Genomic DNA, 23,001 nt, shown 5'->3' on the forward strand with positions numbered 1-23,001 from the left:
GTATCTTGTATTGTCAGTAACCCCAGTGCAAAGTGCTCTGTGATACCAGACCATTTGGGAGCGTTTTACACCTGGATTTACCTCCTAGAGTCTCCTCACAGAGGTCAATTTCTGGCGGACCCCTGTTGAGAAAAGCAGGCAAGCAGTGAAACTCTGGTAAGATCCCAGCAACTTGGATCACTCTTTGACTAATGTTGTCAACTTATTCCAAAACCCCTTAGTGACTGCCTGGTGGCGGAACCCCTGACAAGATTACATCTGTTCAGCTGTCTCATTTCCTTAGGAAACAATGAAAGGCTCAAAGGAGAAAGGGTCCAATTACCAAGCTGAGAGGTTATTGTGCTGAGGCTGGGGTCTGTTAAGAGCACATGTGGCATTCTATACAATCAATATTGTACATTGTCCTCAGCGCACCTGCGGCTCCTGCAGTACTGCCCATAATGGCACAGAGCCCGAGGCCAAACAGACAGAGAGAAATGGAACCCCAGTCTACAGAGCACAGGTCAAAGGATGCACTCCTTCCCCCTCCCTCTGCCTTCTGGCCTCTGCTCTATCATGCCACCCAGCTGGTCTCATTGCAGGAAGGACTGACGCTAGAAAATGGTTTATAAAGTGGCTTGCAGCAGCATCTGGGAACGGCAAACATGATGAACTGGAGTACAATGCATCCAGCTTGGTTCAAGGCCAGTGCAGCCAGATCCTCAGTTAGTGTCAAACCATCTGAGCCAATTTCAGCTACACTGATTTACACTCACTATGGATTTGACTCCTACTTTAGAGGGGACTTCAGTTCTCTTTGCAGTTTCTCTTCTCAGGAGGAAATCAGGGCATGGCTACGCTACAGCCGCACAGCTCTGGTGCTGCACCAGAGTTTGGCCACCTCCTACATCAATGGAAGAGGATTTTTCCATTAATGCAGTTAATGTATCTCTCCGACAGGTGGTAGCTAGGTCGACAGAAGAATTCTTCCAGCAACCTAAATGCAGCTACGCTGGGGGTTAGGGCAATCTAACTATGGCCCTCAGGGTGCAAAATTTTAGGTTGATCTATTGTAGACCTGGCCAGGTATATAAGAAAAAGTGTAGACCAGGGCAGGTGTATAAGAAAACTCCACTTCAGCCATGTGGTTAGTACCATCTGAGAGGGTTTGAGCAGTTTACCTGGCCTGTCTCTGGAAACTGTAGACACTTAGCCCTACAAACATTAGCCAGAGCCGTGCCAGACAGACACTGACATGGTTGCAGTCTCACTGTGCATGGGCTTTACACTCAAATTCTAAAGGGAATGTACAGAAAGATAATAGCTTGTGCAGGTGTGTGACCCTCCTCACTCCTTCTCTTAGGGTGGTTCTGTCCCCAGATGAGAAGAAACCTTAGGATCCACAGTCATGTGAAGGGAGCTATGGGTCCAAAGTGAGAAGCAGAAAATCTCTCCTTTAGTCTGGCTTCTTGTCTCTCTTCCATCTGTTCTTGCTGCCCTTCCTCCACTCTCCTCTCCCTCTCTCTGCCCACAATCCCTTCAAGCCTCATGCCTTGGCTCCACTGCGGTCTAAGACCCTTTCTTGTGGTGAAGCAGAAAATAGCCCCAATGGGTAAGTCGTCCCATATGAAAGAGAGGGGAGAATTCCCAAACCAGCACCGGGAATGGTTCTCAAAGGAAGACAAGGTGGGGGAGGGAATATCCTCTACTGGACCAACTTCTGTTGGTGAGAGAGACAAGCTGCACAGAGCTCTCAAAGGATGGGCAGTTTGTGCCTCTGCTGCTTGTGACAGATGGGCAGCACCTGTCAGACGGGGCAAGGCGGGAGGGAGAAGCCAAGTGCCCTGGGCATGGGGGTGGGGGTGAAGGAGGAGCAGATGGTAAGGCAGCTTTTAGCAGGCTTGTATCGTATAAAGACAATGGAGTGTCTCTCCTATCTTTACTTAAACAAGAAGATTTATTCCCCTGGACAGCTGGCAAGCAGCCTGTATACCCCCTCAACGCCCGCCTCCACAGCCAGCTGCACGCTCCTCACAAACACACAACATGCACCCCACAGCAAGCCGCACGCTCCCTGCAATCTCCTCTGCCACACACAGCATACGCACAGCCAGCCGCACGCTCCTGCAATCTCCTCTGTCACATACACACACACACAACTTCCCTCCACACACAGCCAGCTGCTAAATCTCTGCAATGTCCTCACACACAAGGTTGCCGCCTGCAGTCTCTCACACACTACCTCCAGTAGCAAACTCCTTGCCTCCACCTAGGTCAGCAGTTCTCAACGGGGGATCCACGGCCCTCTGAGAGTCCGCGAGCCCTTTCAGCGGGTCCACGGAGGCCCGCCACTGAAACCCGGTGCCCTGACCCCTGGCAACCCCCTGCGGGGCTGAAGCAGGGAGTGGCGTGGGGCTGAAACCCCAAGCTCCCTGTGTTGAATCCAGGAGTGGTGCGGGCTGACATTCCGAGCTCCATCCCCCCCCCCACCCTTCACTGAAGCGGGGAGCAGTGGCAGTGGGGGGAACTACTGAAACCCTGACAAAGGCAGAAACCTTGAGCCCATGGGCAAAGTTGAGGGGGCATGAGGGTGGTACCCCCCCAAACTGCAGTGCCTTACCCAGAGTGGGGCAATCCTGGTTGCAGCTCCACCCCCCTCCACCTCCTCCTCTCCCCAAGCCCTCTGGCCAGGTCCTAGGTGGGAAGCCGGAGCCAGGCAGCGCAGGGCAGCTGCTCCTCTGGTTGGTGGTGACATGGGGGGGGGAAGCAGCTATGAAATTCCCCCATCTGCTGTTGGTGCCCGGGGTTCTGGCTGCTCCTCAGCTCCCAGCCCCCTTTGACTGCTCATGCAGCCGGTCAGAGCTGCCCAGGCAGGGACCCAGCTCTGGGGTCAGCAGAGCTCTCAGGGAGCAGCCTCCGGCACACAGCCCGAGACAGATGGGTGGCCTGCTGAGGTGAGTCAAGGAGTGGAGGTGGCGCTCCCACTTTGGACCCTGCTGTGCCCGAGCCCTGCCGGCCCTTCCCCCAAAATAGAAGTCAACCTACACCTATGCTCAAGGGTTCCCACCCCTGGCCCGGAACCCCCTGCTCCACCACCTCTACTGGGCCCCGGAGTTTTTCTCGCATGTTGAGGGGGGCCTCAGAAAGAAAAAGGTTGAGAACCCCTGACCTAGAGGATCACAATGGTTCCTTCTCACCTTGAAGTCTATGAGTCACCTCACAAGGTGTATTTATCCTCCCTCCCGTCAACCCTGTGGGGCAGGGCAGGGCTATTATCCCCATTTTATAGATGGGGAACTGAGGCACAGAGAGGCCAAGTGACTTATCCCAGGAGTCTGTGGGAGAGCAGGGAGTTAGACCCTGGCCTGCCCAGGCTAGCACCTTCACCAGTGGACCATCATTCCCCAGCTGGAAGACTGGGGCTTTAATTCTGAAGACAATCATGTTAGTAACAAACTCACAGTAATAGCAGCATGGGCAGTGGATGGGGGAGGCTGTGCCTCCCCAAACAGCCAGGCGTGGTCCCGCTTTAGTGGTGCCACTGGACTCCAGGGGCTGGGACCACACCACGCGCCTTCCCAGGGTTGGGAAGGCTGTGGGAACTAGCCAGCCTGGGGGGGCTCTGGGTTCAGAGGTGCAGTGCGAAAGGGGCGGGGCCTCGGGTGGAAGGGGCAAGGCTCGGGCTAGCCTCCCCCAGCTAGCAGTTCACGTGCCACGCATGAATAGCAGTCATGGCAGAGGCGACTGCTCTAATGAAGGCTGCAAAATAGTTTCCATTCCAAGCTCCCCTTTTTACAATGTGATGATGTTCCACAGCATTCCCCCTGTTGGGTTCCTATGGCACATTTCTGAGTCATGAGGGGCTTTGAGAAACACATGCAGTTGGATTGGGCATGTCTCAGTGGTGTAACTCGTACAAGGTGAGCGTGGCTCTTTGTTGCCTTGTTGTGGCAGCCCCAAGAAGTTACTTCACTGAGGCAGAAGCATGTTCTAATTCAGAGGGTGCTGGTCAGGAGCCATAAGGCTGCAGGCCCAGCACTTCCACCACCCTGCTGTATTACCTCAGACAGGTCTTTGTGCCTCTGTTTCCCTTCCTACCTTTTGTCTGTCTTGTCTTTTTTAAATGATCAGCCCTTTGGAGCAGGAACTGTCTCTCAGTATCTGTGCTGTACCCAGCACAATAGGGAGCCCTCGATGCTACAGCTGTCTGCACACATGGTATTGCAAGTAAATAACCCGAGAAGGGTCCCAAATCCACCATGTCTGAGGTGTTTCTCTGGATTATGTCATGGGCTGAAACCTCCAGGAATACATCCAACACAAACTGGCAACCCTCCCTGGTTCATCTCCTACAGATCTCCCTGCTGTATAAAGGGTCCGCTCCAGAAAGCATGGCCCCGCCAGGCACCAGGAAAACTTTTCCTTGCCTAGAGCAGCCCTGGCGGTCCCGAAGGGTTGGACCCAGGCTGGCTGCGGACTCAGCCGCTTCGGCCTAGCAGCGCTGCAAGGCTTCGGATCCTAACCCAGAGCGAGCCAGGCAGATGCTAACCGCGCTCGCGTGTGTGTGTGAGAGAGAGAGAGAGAGACGCGGCTGCGCCCCCTGCAGGCCACGCCGCGCAGCGGCTGCCGAGGCGTAGAGGTTATTTGTGGTTAGCTTTGATCCCGGGGGAACCTGAAACTCTCGCATTCCTGGCATAGCAGCCGCTCGCTCAGCCCAGCCTCCTTGGCTCTCATTACAGCTGGCGGGGGCCGGCGCGGCGCTCAGTGCCTGCCAGCAGCCGCGGGGGCAGGATCTCTGCGAGCTGCACGCACACGGCGAGCCGGCCGAGCGCGGAGCGAGCCTCTCCTCCCCCGGCTCTGCAGCAAGGCTGCTCTGCTTCGGTGAGTTCCGCTCCGGGCTGCCATCCCCGCGGTGTCTGGTGCCACAGGGGAGATCTCGGACTCCCCGTCCCTGGCTCGCGTGCCGCTTCGGGTTGGGAACGCTGTTTTCCCTGCGCTCCGTGGGCGTCAGCCTGCGGGGTCCCCCTCTTTCCATAGCTCTCGCTCCCCACATTCCTTCCCCTGCAGCGTGTGACCCGTGATTCCTGCAAGCCCCCGAGAGCGCCTGGGTTGTGACCCATCGTAAGCAGAGTGGGGGTAAGCAGGGCTTTGCCGAGCTCGTTTGCAGTCACAGGTGCTTGTGCCCCCAGCTAGCTGGAGAATTCTCTTTGTCCTGCTCGGAAAATGCTTGCCGCAGCCATGAGCTCGTTCTCACTTAGAAGGAATGTTAATTGCAATCCAAACCCGGGTGATGTCAGTGCTGAACGATTTGGAAAACAAAGCGGCAGCGAGGCAGGGCCCTAGCACCGCTCTGCCGATGGCAATTGCTGAATGCGCTCTAGCTAGGTGCGTTAGTTTACACCTAGTGGGTTTGGAAAGGCGAAAAAAGGGGTTTTCCCATGGGATGCTGCCACAGAAATGTCTCGCTGTTTAACATCAACCCTATTGTAACCTCCCAGCCGGTTGAAGCTTTCCAGGGAGATCTCCTGGGTTGCAAACCCTTGTTCTTTCACTGGATCGTCTTTGAATTTCCTAGAATCTGTCAACTGGAGTTTGAGTTGTGTGTCTCTCTCTCTCCTTTTTTTTTTTAATGATCCTCTCTTATTTGATGCTGCTCATTCAGGTTATGCTGAATGCCATTAAGGGAATTTCTTGTCACTTCAAAATTAAATAAATGTATAAAAATATGGGGAGGGGAATAAAGGCAGGCAACCAGATTAAAAACCAGCTGAGGATCCAGGAGTGATCCTCCCTAATAGTAAAAGGTTGAGGAGCACATATGGCGGGGGTGGGGTAAGGAATGTTTTCTCCAATTTCCTAGCTATCTAGTCATGCTTCCTGACCCAATATTTCATACTTCCTCCTTGTGAGAACGCACCAGGGTTTGTGAAACTGAAGGGGATGTGTGGTTCTTTTATTTTGATTCACCAAAGGCAGTCTGGGGTTAGCTTTAAATCTCAGAGGTCTGAGTCAGCATTGAAATGAGGCTCAGGAAAGGTAGTCTGTGTAGAGTTTCCTAATTTCACCTTCAGGGAAAACCTGGTCAAGAACCAATGTGTTGGGAACCAATATTTGAGGTATGTTTGTATGAAGCAATATGAGATTAGCAATCTCCCTTTGCCAACCCACATGCACTAGCATGGGACTAGAAACAGGTGATCAAATGTCTATTTAGGAATTCACTTGCTTGAAAGTTTGCCTTCAGAGGAGGACATGCAACTTAAAAACAGTGATATAACTTCCCTGGCAAGCATTCCTCTTCAGTAAATTACTAGCCATGCACAAACCTGGGCTACAGCTGAAGTTTCTGATTGCCAGAGACAGCAAAAAGGTTGTGAGAATGTTTTTAAGGTCTACCCCCACATTGGTGACTCCAGGTTATGGCTGATTCATTTAAGATAAGTGTTTTATATTTAAAATTCAGTAAATGTATGAAAAGCATGGGTGCATACATACATACATAAAACACCATAACAATGTAAAAAGAACGAGGAGTACTTGTGGCACCTTAGAGACTATTTCTGTTTTCTCAAATAAATTTGTTAATCAGGAAAATCGGGTTTATTTTATGTGACTGTTCGTATGAAGCTTTTATTATATTTTGCGATCCACTGGTGTGATGATAGTAGATGAGCCCTTTTCACTTTTGCTCACAGTCACTTTTGAGTCAATTTCACACTCATTCAGGATTATAATATTGCAATGTTTGCAAAATGTGAGGGGGAGAATGTTTATTTGTTTAAAACAATTAGATCTTATGGGAATTGTTCAAGAAAAGGTTTGTGGATACACTCTTGTTGATTTTAGGTTTTGTAGGAGCTTCCATTTACAAATTCTGAGTGTTGGCCCAAATTTGACAAGTCTCCCTTCTTTAAGGAGACGGAAAGTACTGGCGACTGAAATCCTCTTGCTTTGTGGACTGTAGCTGCTGTCCTGCAGGTTACACAGGAACATTCTCTGCCAGTGTAACTTGGGCTTGCCAAGTCTAGGATATTTTGTGTAATGGTGGATTGAGCTCAGAGCACCATCTTCATTACACTTAGCAGAACTTCTTCCCTGCCCCACAATCAAAGCTAGACTCACAGGAATTTCACTAAAAGTTCTGCATTGGCCTACTGGTTTGGATAATGAGTTTCACTCTGGGCAGTGAACTGAATGAATTTCTTAGACAGCAATCACAGCTTTTCCCATGGCTACCTCGCCTGGCACATGTGGAGAGACACACACACTAAGTGAACCAAAAAAAGGGGTTCTGGCTGCACAAGTTCCTAGGATCCTGTGACCTGGCCTTTCCAGAGTAGTAAATCAAGTTATGCAGAGCAGTCACGCTGAATCTCAAAGGCACTCATGCTAAGCCCAGGTGCTGAGGCCGTCCACCCCACTGGGAAGCCAGCAGAGATCCCCATGGCTGACATTCCTCACTCCCCACCAAGAGCTGCCCCCTTTAGGATGCTTAAGATGAGATGGCGATTCAGCGGCTCACTGAAGCGCTGGGCAGGGAGGCTTTTTGTATGAGAGCTGAGTTCCCTGCAACTGAGCCTGCCAGGAATGGTCCACTTCCAGCCTCCACAGGGTTGCCAAGGGCCTCCCATGGAATTAGCGTTCAGCCAGGGTCTGGCTCTGCCCTTCCTAATGGTGGCAAAGGGATGGGATGTTGCTCAGAATCCCCCTCCCCTCCTCCGCTCTGCTAGGATACGAGTATTGTGACTAAAGGGTGGATTGCGTCTTTCCTGGCAGAGTGCCACAATGGGACTCCTGGCAAAATAAATCTTCTGAAAATATGTAATGAGCAAACCCCTGACTGAGAGCTGCCTCCTGATTCCTGTGTTCGTCTCTTGTAGGCTCCTTGGGTGCTGCCAGATCCTTGGGATTGTATTGTGTCTACTGTTCCTGGTGGCAGCCCCTTGCCAATCGACTAGCTGAGGATGAGGACGGCGGAGGATTCCTCTGGGACGGTCCTGCACCGGCTCATCCAGGAGCAGCTGAGATACGGGAACCTCACAGAGAACCGCACGCTGCTGGCTATTCAGCAGCAGGCGTTGCGTGGAGGTGGGAGCACGGGCAGCCCTCGCTCCTCACTGGAAAGTCTCACCCAAGAAGAGAGCCAGATGGTCCAGCAGTCCACACGGCAGGAGCCCCAGGGCCAGGAGCACCACTGCGACCACATCTACCTGGAGAACAATGTGTATCGGCTCCACCAGCCTCAGCACAAGGGCGAGGAGCTCCCCACCTATGAGGAGGCCAAAGTGCATTCCCAGTACTATGCCTCACAGCGAGGACAGCAGGCTGGGGTGCCCTGTCCAGGTGCCCCCGCTGAGCCTGGCCAACGCAGGGCCTATGCCCCTGACAGCAGCAGCAAGCGGCAGGACGAGTCACTAAAGGAGCTGAAGCATGGGCATGTGAGGTCATTGAGTGAACGCCTCATGCAAATGTCGCTGGAGAGGAATGGAGCCAAGGCCCAGAACCACATGAGCTCCTCCCACAGTTATCCCCAGCTATCGAGGCACTTCCAGCTGTCAGCCCCAAGAGGGCAGCATGCCGAGGGGATGGAGCCACGGGGTCCCCCTCCAGAGTACCCCTACATCATCCCCCCCCAGGAGCCTGCAGTTGGTTACCTGGCAGATCCCAGGCACTGCTCCAGGGAAGGGCCAGGATTTCAGCATCCTGAAGTCAGGTAACCACAACATTTGTCTAGCACCTCACACTTCACAGCTAGCATGCATTGCCAGTCCCTTCCTTCCTGGCGTGCACTCAGTTCCTGGGACTGCGACAGCCACATGGGAAGGGGTTCGGGTATGTTGCTGCTACACCGCATGGCTCGCAGACAGGCTGTGGCTGGGGAGCCCTATGGGTTCTGATGCCCAAGGCTGGTTGCATAAGCAGAGAAACCCGCGTGTTGCAGAATAAGGAGATGAGCTGTAGGGACACTACAATGTTCATCCCCTGGCTGCATGAATCCTTACTTTGCCCCAGATCAATCTACCTTTTGCTGACTCTGGAAGTGCTGCCCTGTTCTGTGGGGAAGGGGACTTGCAGTCTGACTTTTGATGCTTATGGGCTGTATTTGTCTCTGGGGTGGCTATGCCAGGGCTCAATTAGACCAATTGTTTTGCAGATGAAGTTGTATCTTCACAGCCTCTTTCCCCTTGTGTTCTGAGTGGAATTTCTGATTATTTTAGAAGTTGGAATTGAATCAGGAAATGGCTAAGTTTGGAAGGGAGAAAGGAAGCAGGCCCTGCTATGTGGAAAACTACCAGTGCTGTCCCCAGAGGGCGTGCAGACTCTGAGGGCTGAGTAGCACATGGACACTGGGAACTCTCTTTTCTGTACTGAGAGGAAGGTGAAAGTGATGAATTCTTACCAAACATTCCCAGAGGGAGCCCTGCTAAATACAAATCTGTACCTAGCCACGTACCACCCCCTTGATACCGGGCTTTGCCCTCATCCACTTTGCAAATGCCAAAGCCCAGAGTCTGCCCCCAGCTTGCACCCAATGCAATCCTAAGGGTGAACCATGCTCTCCGTTACACTGGCAGTTGAGGTCCCTCTTCTCTTGGCTGCAGCATAGGGTTGGTAAGTGGAGTGTTAATGCTGGGTGAAAAGTGCCTAACCCTTTTCAGCAGATCCACCATCTGTGTACAGGGCCTTGCTAGCATTATGACCTGTGTCACTAACGGTGGAAGCCTACATAGAGCTCTGGTGTTATGGGTCCTCGCCACTTTAGGGCATCATGCATTCCGCTTTGCCTGGCAATTTGATCACATCATAAAGCACTTTTTGGTTGCTTATAACAAGGGAAATACAGAGTGGCAGAGGAGAAACTAAACCCTAAGTGTAATGACAGTTTTCAGAGTAGCAGCCGTGTTAGTCTGTATCCGCAAAAAGAAAAGGAGGACTTGTGGCACCTTAGAGACTAACAAATTTTTTGGAAAGAAAGATGTCTGTCTGTATCTGTACGAGTTTTTTTCATGAAGTTGATAAATTTGTTAGTCTCTAAGGTGCCACAAGTATTCCTTTTCTTTAAACCCTGTGTGTTCCCCCTGGGTGTTCTCTCCCTTCTCCACCACCCACCATTTTCCAGCTGCCCACTCTCCCTGTGACTTCTCAGCTAGCTGCACGGTTGGGAAAGGTGGAAGGCTGAGTAGCAGTGTGTGCTGTTGGGCAAGCCAGAGTGAATGCTGACAGGAAGAGATAATATCGCTGACAGGAAGTGCTCTCTTTTGGAGGGAACAAAGAGGGGAGGGGTGCAGGCAGAAAGGAAGACGTACTTACAAATCGCTTTCCAGGAATGCAGCCCCACATTTACAGCCAGCCCTGGGTCATGTGCAGCCATGGTGCCCTCTGGGAAGCACCTGATGGTCAGACTCCCATAGGGTGGCCAAGTTGGCATTGGGGATATGGTATCTTTGCCCTCTTAGCAGTTGCCTTAAAGATTCATTAAAACAGAATGTCCCTGTAACAGTGTTTGGTCTGCTTAGCATGCCTTTCCCACAAAGTCCAGGACATGTTTATTAATGGTATACTTTTAATAAGGGATCACCTTGGGGCAGTGGTGTCAATTCAGATATTCCTTAGAGGGGTTTCAGAGGAACAGCCGTGTTAGTCTGTATTCGCAAAAAGAAAAGGAGTACTTGTGGCACCTTAGAGACTAACCAATTTATTTGAGCATGAGCTTTCGTGAGCCACAGCTCACTTCATCAGATGAAGTGAGCTGTGGCTCACGAAAGCTCATGCTCAAATAAATTGGTTAGTCTCTAAGGTGCCACAAGTACTCCTTTCCTTAGAGGGGGAGGACAAGCTCTGGTCCCCACTCATCTCTCCTCGCCTTGTAAGCAACCAGGGTCTCCCTCAGCCAGTGGGGAGTCTCCCCTCTTACTCGCACAGTGCATGAGCCAATGCCAAAAGTTGCAATCTCGGCAGATTCCCCTGTTCTCCACCATTTGGCCCAGCCACCCCTTGGCTGGACAGAAGGGTGGCCAGGTCAAATTTCAGTGGTGTTGTGACCAAGCTCTGGACTGCTCCAGCAGCAGCCATACTGATCAGTACAGGATCTCTGATGAAAAGTGATCACTGCCCTGCCAGTTCTGCAGCCTGTGGAACTGTGAGCAAGTGGAAGAACTTTGGGGCAGGGGGATGTTCCTCCCTTGTAATTGGCACTGCTGCTTAGGGGATAGGCATTTCCTTAACTTCCAGGAGCTTGATAAGAGAGGGGGCAGTTCTGTGGTGACATTTCACTATGCTTGGCTGTCCCTGATAAGTGTATTCTTATTGTGTTCTTAAGCACTGGGGTGATGGTGTTGAGTGGTATAAAGTTTCTTTTTAAACATGGATTAGAAATAAAGGATAAAATTTAAAAAAGGAGCTAGGTGACTAAGTCCCATTTTCAAAAGTGGCTTTGCACTAAAAGCCACTGGTTCTTGAAATCAATGGGAGTTAGGCATTTAGATGCTATTGAAAATCTCACTAGGCACTAATCTGCATCTTTAGGTGCCTAAATCCCTTTAAAATCTGGTCCTAGCGCCTAAATCATTTTTTAAAAATGGGACTTAGGCGCCTCAGTGATTTAAGTGCTTCTGAAAATTTTACATAAACTCTCTGACAGGCAAGTGACGTACAAGGGTGCATCTTACCAAATACTGTAGGTGGGATCTTCAAAAGCATTCAGCACGGGCCTAGATCTGCTCCCACTGAAGTTTATGGCAGTTTTACCACTGATTTTAGTGAGAGCAGAGTTAGGCCAATGTTGAGTGGTTTTGAAATCGTATTCTGTAGCCGAGAAGTGGGGCTAATAATTGCCATGGGATCTATACTTTGAAAAACAGGCATGCCTTGATCTCTGTTGGAAAGATGCATTGGGAGATTGTTAAAGATTGCCCTATGAATCTGATATTGTAAGGGTTCCATATATGCGTGGCTGCATGTGCTACAACCCTAAATGAGATGGTGTCGCTCATCCCAGGGCAGAGTGGGCGGCCTCAAAGATTTCTGACATTCCCGGGTTATGTTTTTCCCCTTAAGGTTCAAGTAAATATTTAAAATGGTGTGATGAAAACCTCCTCCCGGGAGCTCTGTCGACAGATGTATGATTTGTTTGTGTTACCATAGTGCCCACGAGCCCTGATTATGGTACCAGAACTCCATGGCGCTAAGTGCTGTACAAATCCAGAACAAAAAGACAATCCCTGCCAGGGGTTCAAGGAGATTGGATATTTCCAGAAGCCACTCAGTGGCACGCCATCCCAGCCACGCAGGTCACTCCATCTCTTATCCTTGATTTACAGTGTGTCCTGGCAGGCACAGAACAATGCTATTGAGTGTCTCTGTTGAATTTTTGTGACCTCTATTAGGGTGATGCAGGCCCATATGTCCCAGGCTTTCCTGCCCCAGCAGGCTGCTCTGTGTCACGGCCCACTGGGCTCCCTTACACCAGCTGGGATGGAGGCTCTGATGACAGCCCAAGCCGCATCGGCCAGCAGCCACTTGGCCCAAATGGAGACAGTCCTGAGGGAGAAAGAGAAGCTGCTGAGGGAGAGTGAGACGCTCCAGAGGGAAAACGAAAAGCTGCGGCGGGAGCTTGAGAGCTGCAGTAAAAAAGCGAGCCGGATTCAGAAGGTAAATGCACGGAGCCATCACACAACCAGTCTTTCCAACCAAAGCACTAGGGCCCAGCTCCTCAAAGGTATGCAGGCCGCTAACTCCCATTGGATACCTGTGAGTATCTGGGCCTTGGGGCAACATACAGCAGGCTCGAGACCCTGGCAGGGGGCAGGACTGCCAGGAGCAGTAAGTTTGCATGTCCAACATTTCATTTGAAATGAGACTTGGATGTTTCATTTCACTGGCTGTTTTTCATCTGCGATAACACAGCCTGGCAGGCAGTCTGTCCAGGACAGACTCGGTTTGTGTCCGGGAACTGTAGGATTGATGAACAAGGAGCTTTATCACAGTGTTAGCCCTGAAGTGACTCTGTCTGCTTCACTGTGGAGCTTCTCTCTAGAACCTCCACCAGCCCCCTCCTGCCTAGCTCTGTGTGCTGGGTTTAAAGAGACAGTGCACAAGTCATCCCGCTTTTGTCAGGATTGAGGTGCATTGGCAGAGTTCTGGAGAAGACCAGGAACTGGACAGCGAGGTAATTACACAGGTCAGGATAGAAGAGCCTGGAGAGGGCTCTAGAGGAAGCTTGCTCAGTGCCTGCCTGTCCTTCGCTTGCATTCGCACTACATCTCACTCATTGTCAGCCGAGCTCCTTGTGGTCCTGGCTTCATTCTCTGGATGGGGTTTTGTTTGGTTTCTTTCCTAGAGAAAGAGCAGACAGCTGCTCAGAAAATTCATCCCCTTTCATATGTTTAATCTCTTCTCCTGTCACAGCTTTCTCCTCCTGCCGTCCCTCTGAACAGCTGTGGCTCAGAAGCACACAGCACAACAGGTCCTCAGCCAAGGCAGTTGTTGGGTGGATAAAAAAGAGTCCATTCACCGTCTCTGTTAACAGTTGGGCCCTCTCTGGCCGTCCCTCCCCTTGGGGTCTATACTGGGCCGCCACAGAAAGCCCTTTGTGCGGAGGCATACAAGGGGAGGCCTGTTCCAGCCCAGCCACAGCCAAGGGGAAAGCCTCTCCCCTTAGAACAAACGGGCCATTGGGAGGGGCACGTGGCAGGCTTGCAGAGGTGGGGAGACAGAGGCATGTGCTGGAGCTGGGGAGGAGGCCAGGAACCCGGTAGGCAGGATGGAGCGGCAGTGAGAGGAAGAGTGGAGGCAGTGTGGAGAGAGATGATAGAACTTCTCCAGTATAGTTTGTTTCATAATCCAGTTAGATGTGTGCACAGCTTGTATCAGCCATCAGGTTCATCGCAGTAAGACAGACCCAGGAGGGTCTCTGATCCCTTAGTGTTACAGACATAAGGGCTTGACCTTTCCACATGGCCAAAGGGAAGGGCACTCTAAGAAGCCAGAGCCAGCCAGGAATAGGAGGGACTGTGTACCAGGAAGCTTTATCAGAGTGATTCAGGCCCCTATGGCACACCTTTCACTCTCCATGCACTTGCAGCAGCCATCCCACCACTGAAAATGGAAAGGTTGCTCCTGCAAGAGGAGCTGCTCCAAGAGGGCAACCTCAGGGGGTGGAGAGACAGCAGAGCTATCTCCTTACCTGGGAAGAGGTGGAACATCCAAGGGTCCCAGGAAGGAAAAGGCAAGTGCTTCTCTGTGGGAAGCTGGGGAAGGAGGAGAAGCTTGGGGAGTTTTATCTCTGGAGATGATTGCCTTTTAAAAAGAACTGACTTAAATTAAACCCAGGCCCAAAGTCTCCAAAGAGCATGGTGTCGTTGCAGTGGGCTTATAATAAATGGGCCTTTCGAGTGGCTGCTCAGGAGGCAGATGGGAAAGCAGCACTGCATGGTGGGTACAGTTATACAAATCATTGTGGAGTCTAATGGTGCCCTGCAAAGCCGTTTGTAGGTGATGCCTGCTGGCGTGGGGTGGTTTGCAGTTTGAGTGAGAAGGTGTATGTTGTTCTCCTATTGGTGTGTGTAATGCTCACGGACTTGCGTGGGGAAGGCAAGTGCAGGTGGGCAGTGAGCAAGCTTCTTCTTTGCACCTCAGTCCTGACCTGTAGGGCTCCTGTCATTCATTCCAGTTCTCAGACCTTGTCTGAGCAGGGCCCATGAGTCGTGCGTTGTGCACAAGTAAGGAGCAGGATGAGACCACCAGACTCATGTCACTAGTCTCCTAGTGTGGGACTTAAACCCAGCCCTTTACTGGTGACAGACACTGCAGCCATGTTGGCTTATGGTGTTGCTTTTGCAGTGCACCTCACATTGAAACATCTGCTGGTGCCATCCAGCCATCTTCTCCTCTGGTCTTTTCCCCATCCCAAGAATGTTTAACTTCAGCCTGTTGTTTCTTCCCCCCACAGCTGGAAACAGAGATTCAGCGAATCTCCGAGGACTACGAAAACCTGATGAAGGCATCTTCCAAGCGAGAGGCATTGGAGAAAACCATGAGGAACAAGAAGGATGGGGAGATGCGGCGGCTTCAGGATTTCAACCGGGATCTGAAAGGTAAGAAACTGGACAGCACTAGACAGGAGCTAGGGAGAGTGGAAAGGGCAATTCTTGGGTGCACTCCTTTTTGGGCTCATGCATCCTGAGAGAAGATCACTGTTGTTAGAAACATGCTGTGCCCCAGGCTAAGACTCCCCACATTGGTGCTCCCTCCATAAGCCACTTGAGCAGTGTAGGCCCTTGTTCAGTGCACACGCTTGGCCTAATGTTGTATAACCTAGTTCTCACATCCAGTACCAGTTTGTGACTTCCCCTTGTTGTTCCCAGTCTTGTGACCCTCATCTCTGGTGACAGATCCCCAGCAAACTGTCTTCTGACACATTTCCTGGTACATCAGGAGCATTTCGGGGAGGTTCAGTTTCAAGATGGGTGTCTAATACCACCTGTGCCATCCAAGAACCAGGCTGTTCCCAGTCAATTAAATTCTAAAAATTCTATCTCTGTATATTTAATCTGAAACAGAACGGTTGGAATCTGCAAACAAACAGCTGGCCAGCAAGCAGCAGGAGAACCCAGAAGGCAGCCAGGGGACTGTGGCAAAACTGCTTGCACAAAGTAAGTCCCGGGGGAATGCTAGGTCACAGAGGAGGTGCTGTGCAATTGTGCCTGCCTGGCTCGCTGCACGGCCAGCCCTGCTGCGCAGTGCCCTGTCACTCTGTGGCCTGGTGGATCAGGCATGTTGGCATGCTTTCGGGGTGGGTGTGTTGGGAGGGAGAGGAAGGAAGGGTAAGGTCCCTTTAAGATAGGAGAGGAGGTGGATCCTCTCTTGGAAGCTTTTGCCATTCCCCAGGGAGAGCTAAGCTGTTCTTGGCACTCAAAGCAGGGCCATTAATCACAGCAGCCATCAGTGTGACCTGGATTCTTTGCATTCCAGCGGCTGTTCTGGCTGTTCCAGCACACAGTCCACACTCCCGCCACTCCAAATCCCAGACCTAGGTTAGAGCCCTTTCTCTCTTGCATTGGAAATTTTTTTTTTTAAGGAGAAAACGTTTTTTGCCAGAGGCTGGGAATAGCCGTGACAGTCTCTTCCTGGCTTGATTCCACTTCCACGGCTGGCAGCAAAATGCCCACAAAAAGCCAAGGGAGGGGAAAGGGGGTACAGCCCCAGGCTGCCATCGTTCCCACCCGCCTTCCCTTCCCTGAAAGCTGCTGAGTCCCTTCAGCTTAGGCCTCATCCATCCAAGGAAGTTGTACTGGTGGAACGGAGCCAGTTCAGGAGGGAAGTTTGTGCAGCCCTGGGGGTGAACGCTTTTCCTGCGGGCGGGGACAGGGATTGATTCCTTTGATTGGGAAGGAATTGCTCACATTGCACTATCCTGGGTTTTAGGCCCGTTTTCTCATGCGGACATGACCTTTGTCAATGGTGGCATTAATGTGTCCTTAACCGCGGCTCTTTCCCTTGGCCTTCTGAGTGGTTGCCTCTTAATGCCCACAGAGAAGCCATCACTGGTGTGGCTCCTTTGGGAGATTATGGGCCAGTCCTCTGCTGGGGTGAATGGGTGAAAGTCCATTAAAGTCAGTGGAGTGGCACCCATTTGGATCAGGATTTGTCTGAGTTTGCCAGGGACGAGGCTGAAGGGAGGGTGGTGTGCAGCTTTGGAGCACCAGCCTGCAGGTTTTTAAACAAGGAAGCCTGTGCAAGGAGCCAGCTGCCTAGTGGGTGGCAGGTCACATGATGAATCTGCCATGCTTTTCAATATAGTTGGCGGACTAATTGGGGAGGAGAGACCTTGGGACTGGACTAGCGATGGTGTTACAAGGCAGGAGAGGACTGCCTTGTAGAACCATGTGGAATAGCTGTGGCGTTACGTTGGCAGAGCTGTATGGCGCCTAGGACTGCAATAGCAGGAGTGGTAGAGTAGGACTAAGAAGCATTGTGAAAACTGAGCCTTTAAGGAATTTTCTTCTTTCTTGCTCTTTACCATGGCAGCTGATTCCCTGGCAGTGGCCCAGCGTGGCCCCACATATATCATGTGGTACTAATGGTACTGCCCTTCCCTTCCCACCCCCAGTGGACAGACACTGGCAGCACAGACCTCTCAGTGGGAGAGAGACTGGGAGCCCGTTTGCATCAGCGGGATGGAACAAGCGACTTCTCCCTGGGCAGATATTTTCAGAGCAGACATTTAGATTTTCTCATGACAATTGTCCATCAACCTAATGCGATAGCTCTGAGCCGGAGTCCCTCCGATATGCACTAGAATGAAATGACTGCAGCTGGGAACGTCCTGAGCGGATGGAGCAGCTACAACCGTCAACTAACGTACTTGCTCCTTGTGCCTTTTCCAGGCTATGAGCACCAGCAGGAGAAAGAGAAGCTGGAACGGGAGATTTCACGACTGCGCAGTGCCAACGAGGACCAGCGCCGGCGGGCGGAGCTGCTGGAGCAGGCACTAAGCAACGCCCAGACACGGGCAGCTAAGACCGAGGACGAGCTGAGGAGGAAGCGGGCGTACGTGGAGAAGGTGGAGAGGCTGCAGCAGGCCCTGGGCCAGCTCCAGGCTGCCTGCGAAAAGCGTGAGCAGCTGGAACTGCGTCTCCGCACCCGCCTGGAGCAGGAGCTGAAGATGCTGCGGGCCCAGCAGGTGAGGAGGAGTTCATGGAACCAGGGGCGAGGCCAGCAGCAAAGCAGGGCCAGTGAGACGGTTGCTCAGAACACTGGTGGCACCAGCCCCCTTGCGGCACGAGCCCTGCCAGCTGTGGCGCTGCAATGGGGGCAGGTTGCACGGAAGGGCTCGGGCAGGCAAGGCCCAGATGTGCCTGAGGATGGGGCACAGAGTAATGGTTGGAGAGCAGCCCAATCCAAGTATCCCCAGGATTTGGAGAAACCTGGTTCTGGGTCCACACTGTGCAGGTTGGGCCCATCTCTGATCATTGTACTCAAGGGACCTTTCTCTTCGTCATTCAGTCTCATGCTGTGTGTCATTTTTCCTGTGCTAATGCAGAGACAGGTGGGAGCCCCGACTGGAGGATCCCCAGAGCTGAGTGCCCACATGCTGGCCGAACAGTTGAGAGAGAAGGAAGAAAAGATCCTAGCCCTGGAGGCAGACATGACCAAGTGGGAGCAGAAGTATCTGGAGGAATGCACCATGAGGCAGTTTGCCATGGATGCAGCTGCCACCGCTGCTGCACAGCGGGACACGACTATCATCAACCACTCCCCGCGTCACTCCCCCAATAACAGCTTTGACGAGGATCTCCTCTTGGCCAATCACAAGCACCAGGAGATGGAAAACAGGTAGGTCCTCCATGTGGCTTCACAGGGCATGTTTTTTGTTGGCCTTCCATTATCATCAGTCCTGGGGTTTTTATGTCGCTCCTGTCATTGAGCATTTGGAAACTGGCCATCTGGGAAGCCAATCAGCAGCCATGGGAAATAAGTGTCCTTGCCATGTGCATTGACGGAGCGAAGTTTCCGTGGCCGTGATGCTAAGGGAACACCACACGATGAAGGATTTGCTGAAGCATGTCACACCCTCTGGAATAAAATCGCCATCATCTCTCTCACTTTGTGCCTTGCTCTTGCGTTCCCCAGGTTAAAAGCACTTCATGCCCAAATATTGGAGAAGGATGCAGTCATCAAAATTCTGCAGCAGCGCTCGCGGAAGGATCCCAGCAAGACTCTGCAGGGCTCCCTTCGGCCAGCCAAATCTGTGCCATCCGTCTTTGCTGCCTCGGGGGCCCAGAATTGGCCGGGGGCCACCCACAGTGAACGGTTGGTCGAGGGCCCTTCCAGAGGGAGTCCAGGTAAGAGGAGTCTCACCTGTGGGGAGGGAGTCACAGGGTACTTGCCCCTTCAGTTAGCATTAAAGCCCCACTTGAAAACTCCCTTTGCTGTGTTTCCTCCAGCTGAATGCCAAAGGATAGAAGCGTTGCACTGAGCTGGGGTGTTTTCTGGTGGGAGAGCCTTGGAACATAGCATAGAAATGGAGCTCGCTGGCTGGCTGGCTGGCTGCCAGTCAGGTCAGGCCTGGCTCACTAAAGCCAGTAAGAGCCCAGAGCCAATCAAGTTTGCCTCAGTATTTAAAATCTAAAGGTGGCTGCTCCTCTCTCTTCAGCAGGCAAAGTCCTGGTGGAGGAGACGCCCAGCCCATCTCCTTGCAGCCCTCTCCCCTTCCACTCCAAACGTGGCAGCAAAGATGGGAGCACCCAGACGGATGGCGTGCCTGAGAGCAGCCTTGGCAGTCCGGGCGAGGGGCCTGGTGCCCAGCTTGACAGCAGCCCAGCGCACTCCATGGGTAAGTCCTGCCTGCCCCGCTGCCCTGGCAAATATGTGCTTGCAGAATCCCTGCAATGCTGTGCCCAGGGTGAACCCAGAGACCTCCCTTCCCTCTGCTAGGGGTGCCGTATGAGCCCTGCATAGCTGAGGGGTGAGCAAGGAGCTGGTTACTCCACCCTGGCTGCCAGGACTCAGCCTCCTGCCAGAGTGACTAATCCTGAGTGCGAGATACACAGTGGGGATGAAACGCTGTAGGGCTAGGTGGGGCGTGGACTAGGGAAGAGTGTGGGAAAGACCAGAGGAAAGAGACTGTCTCAAAGGTTTTCTCTCTTACTGATTCCTTTGGGCTTTGATCTGGGCCTGCAGATCTGAACTAAAGCCCAGCTTATCAGCACGCCACAGGCTAGCACACCCACCCTGCCCTTCAGTGGGAGAATCTGGTTTTTCTGCTAATGGTTTTAGAGTCAGGAGGGAGGAATCGGAGAGGCTCCCTCCCACCCCACCCCACCCCCAGCTAATTGTGCAGCGTTCTTCCTGGGCTTTACCATCTGTAGAGAAAACCACAAACATGAGAAGAATCCCCATGCTCCTCTCTCCGCCCCCTGCCCCAGGCCCTGCAGCCAGTGGAAAGCCAGGAGCTAAGCACTCTCCCTTTGACAGTGTAAGGGGGCGGGGTTCGAGTGAGCGCAGGGAGCTGGGTTGGCTCTGACATGCCATTTGGTTTGCATTAACCGCTGGTGATGGTTGTGTGCATGGGCCACAGCAGAGAGGCTGAGGGGAGAGGGCTAGGGTTATACAAGTGACTAGTGATTTGGGGGGGCCTGGCTGAAGACCCCTTAAAAGGGTCTGATCCTCAGAGGGTGGGTGCTCAGTGCTGTCTGAAACAAGGTGGGCCCCCAAAATCACTTGTCATGCTTTAGGGGTTGGGCCCAAGCTGTCTTATTTATTCATTATGGATTCAAGTAAATCTAATGGCCCTGTTGTAAATGTTTGCATTTCCATGGGGCACATCGGGGCTCCATTGTGCTAGGTGCTGCACAGACATAAAAGCAGGAGCCAGTCCCAGCTAGAGAGAGCTCACAATCTAAAGGTGGTTTGTTTCCTTGCAGAGACCATGTCTGCTGCCAGGACCATCAGCCTGTCAGACATGGTGGAAATTCTAATCTGAGGAAGGGCAGGTGCCCACCATCTTCTCTGTCCCTGCACGCTGGCCTGGTCAGAGGAGAGATCTGCTGGGGAAAGTGCCGATTCAGGAGCCATTCGGTTACTGGGATCCTGGCTGGGCTTGTGGTGTGGAGAGTTCCTGGACAAAAGGAGTTTGGGGGAGGACTGCAGGAGAGCATGCAGCATAGCCACAGAGCGAGGGCTGGGAGGGAAGCTGCCACTGTGGTTTGCATCCATCAGCTGCCATTTATCTCGCCCACTTTCCATCACAGCAGAGCTCATTTGCTACTTGTTCCATCTACCCTGTTGGGCCAGCCCATGTGCAGTGCACCTGTACTTGGGAAGGACTGTCCCAAGTTCCCTTTGTGACATACCAGCGACAGGAAAGAAGGAAGGAGGGTCTGAAAGTGAAGAGGCACAGAGCCCTCCCCTGCTCCCCATCTGTGACCTGGAGGAGGGCAGCATGCTGAGCATTGCTAGAAACTGATCCTGGAAGGACGGGCGTGCCTGTTTCGTTGGACACCCCGTTGGTACCCGCTCTCCAAGGTCAAGCTGCCGGGAGTAGCTCTTGTATTATGCTGGCGAGGCCAGAATTCCTGCCCCTCCCCATGCCTCCCAACCCACCTTTCCCCTCCTGTTGAGAGGACTGGAAATGCTTTGGGTGAAGGTGTTTTTGCGTAGCCAGCTGGTGCCCAGTGGCTGGTCCCCAGAGGCACTTCTCCTGGGGAGGCTGCAGTGCTGGCAGCTTGCAGCCCATTAGGGTGTGTGAGGAGGTGAGGGAGGGGGCAGGACAGGCTCTGTAAATAACTCCCTGTTTTGTAAACAAAAGCAAACCCTGTATTTATCATTTCAATTTCCTCCCTGCCATGGCCTTTGTCCCTCCTGCCCCCTTTCCTGCTCTCTGTGGAACCTTTCTCGCCCCTTAGCCGTTCACCCTCCCTCGCTTGTCTCTCCTTTGGCTCTCTAGGCCTGTGCTTGTTCTCTTCCTCCATTTCATATCCTGTTTGTCACCAGAGTTAAATATCCCTCATTGGCATCCATCAGATTCCATTTCCTTTGGGGCACTTTCCCATGATTCCTCCAACTGGAATTTCCCTTCTGTTTGTTTCAATACCCGCTGAGTATGTGTTTGAGCTCCTGAGCTGCTCTCATTTGGGGAAGGAGCAGATCCTCAGCTGATGTAAATCAGAACAGCTCCATCAAATCAGAAGAGCTAAATGAGGCTGCCCGAGCACCAGACTCAGACTCTCATGACGTATGTGCATCAGTAGCACCATTCACGGCCATGTGCAAACACAGTGCTCAAGAGGGTAAAGGATTGCAGGATGGAAGCCTTTATAAATACCAGAAGCTCTGTGTATGTTTCAGCTGAAGGGAGCTTGTGTTTATGCAAAAAAATAAACAAGGGGGTTAAGGGTGGATGGGGGGAGGGAGGGAATGAAACTGGAGATGAAAAAACACACTCCCAATGTGAAACAAACATGTCTGATTTTCTTGTGGAGGAGTTGATTTCCCCCCCTTCCTGGAACTGCACCGAGATATACTCACTCACTTATTCACAGTTCTCATACACCCCCTTGTCTACTGACAGCTGGCTTTTGACAGTAGCCAATTCTGATTTTAATTGAGAGTTTCTCAATCCACTGAACTCCAACGCTTTCTTCCCTTGGCCTTCATATATAAATATATACTTCCTTTAAACATCTGTGCATTTGCTGGACAACTGCATTTTTTTATTTTCTCCCCCAGACATGTAAAAAATGTGTTTGGATCTGGTGCATTGTTTACAATTGCAAAACAAAAACTATGAAAGAGAAAAAAACAACTTAATATATTTTATATTAATATTGGTATTTCTTTAAGTATTTTTTTTTGTGCTGTGAACTTTTTTCTGCCAAAGACAATGAGGTTTTTTTCGTTTGTGCGTTTTTAAGTTATCTTAAGTATTTAAATGTAAACCTGGCTGTTTTGTTATGCTGTCCTATACCGAGATTGCTGTAGCATTCCACTTGGTATAACAATATTTTAATAAAAAAATAAATATTGACAAAGGGGTGCTGCCTTCTCACTCTACAGTGTGGGTCTCTAAGATAGCAGGGAACAGATGTTGAGAGATCTGAATCCCTATGCACTCATTAACAAAGGATATATTTTTCCCCAACAATTTTTCCCAATTATCACAATCTTATGTATTGTTTTGGAAGTGTAATAGGTACAGCCCTTTTAGACAGAAAGGTGGCGCTGTCAGTTTCAAGTAATGAAGCCGACACTCATGAAAATGTCCCTTTGAGACAACTGAGGTGTGTTCAAGCAACTGAAGAATAACCTCCACGGGGTACCCATAGCAGTGCTGCTGATTTGAAGGTATACATTGTCCCCAAATGTGAAATAGTTATGGGTGAGGACAAAGTCACAAAGTTGAGCCAGCAGGTTTGCCGTGACATTATCGGGGATATTGTTCCTGACGGCTTGTAGTCCATCTTTGTGTGGAATGTTGGTGTAGAGGGCTTCTACATCCATAGTGGCCAGGATTCTCCATAC

At 51.6% G+C, this 23,001-nt stretch overlaps 1 protein-coding gene across 1 annotated transcript; it reads left to right on the forward strand.

The window, feature by feature from the left end:
* Nucleotides 1-4,683: 4,683 nt before the first annotated feature.
* Nucleotides 4,684-22,511, forward strand: AMOTL2 (angiomotin like 2). Its single transcript, XM_048864698.2, has 10 exons — nt 4,684-4,860; nt 7,860-8,692; nt 12,366-12,630; nt 14,930-15,074; nt 15,540-15,632; nt 17,367-17,662; nt 18,023-18,315; nt 18,613-18,824; nt 19,136-19,315; nt 20,406-22,511. Exons 2-10 carry the CDS (start codon nt 7,944-7,946, stop codon nt 20,462-20,464), a joined length of 2,292 nt encoding a protein of 763 aa, XP_048720655.1. The 5' UTR covers nt 4,684-4,860; nt 7,860-7,943; the 3' UTR covers nt 20,465-22,511.
* The last annotated feature ends 490 nt before the right edge of the window (nt 22,512-23,001 follow it).

This window comes from Caretta caretta, chromosome 9 (assembly GCF_965140235.1).
Source record: "Caretta caretta isolate rCarCar2 chromosome 9, rCarCar1.hap1, whole genome shotgun sequence".
In the NCBI taxonomy this organism is placed as follows: Eukaryota; Metazoa; Chordata; order Testudines; family Cheloniidae; genus Caretta; species Caretta caretta.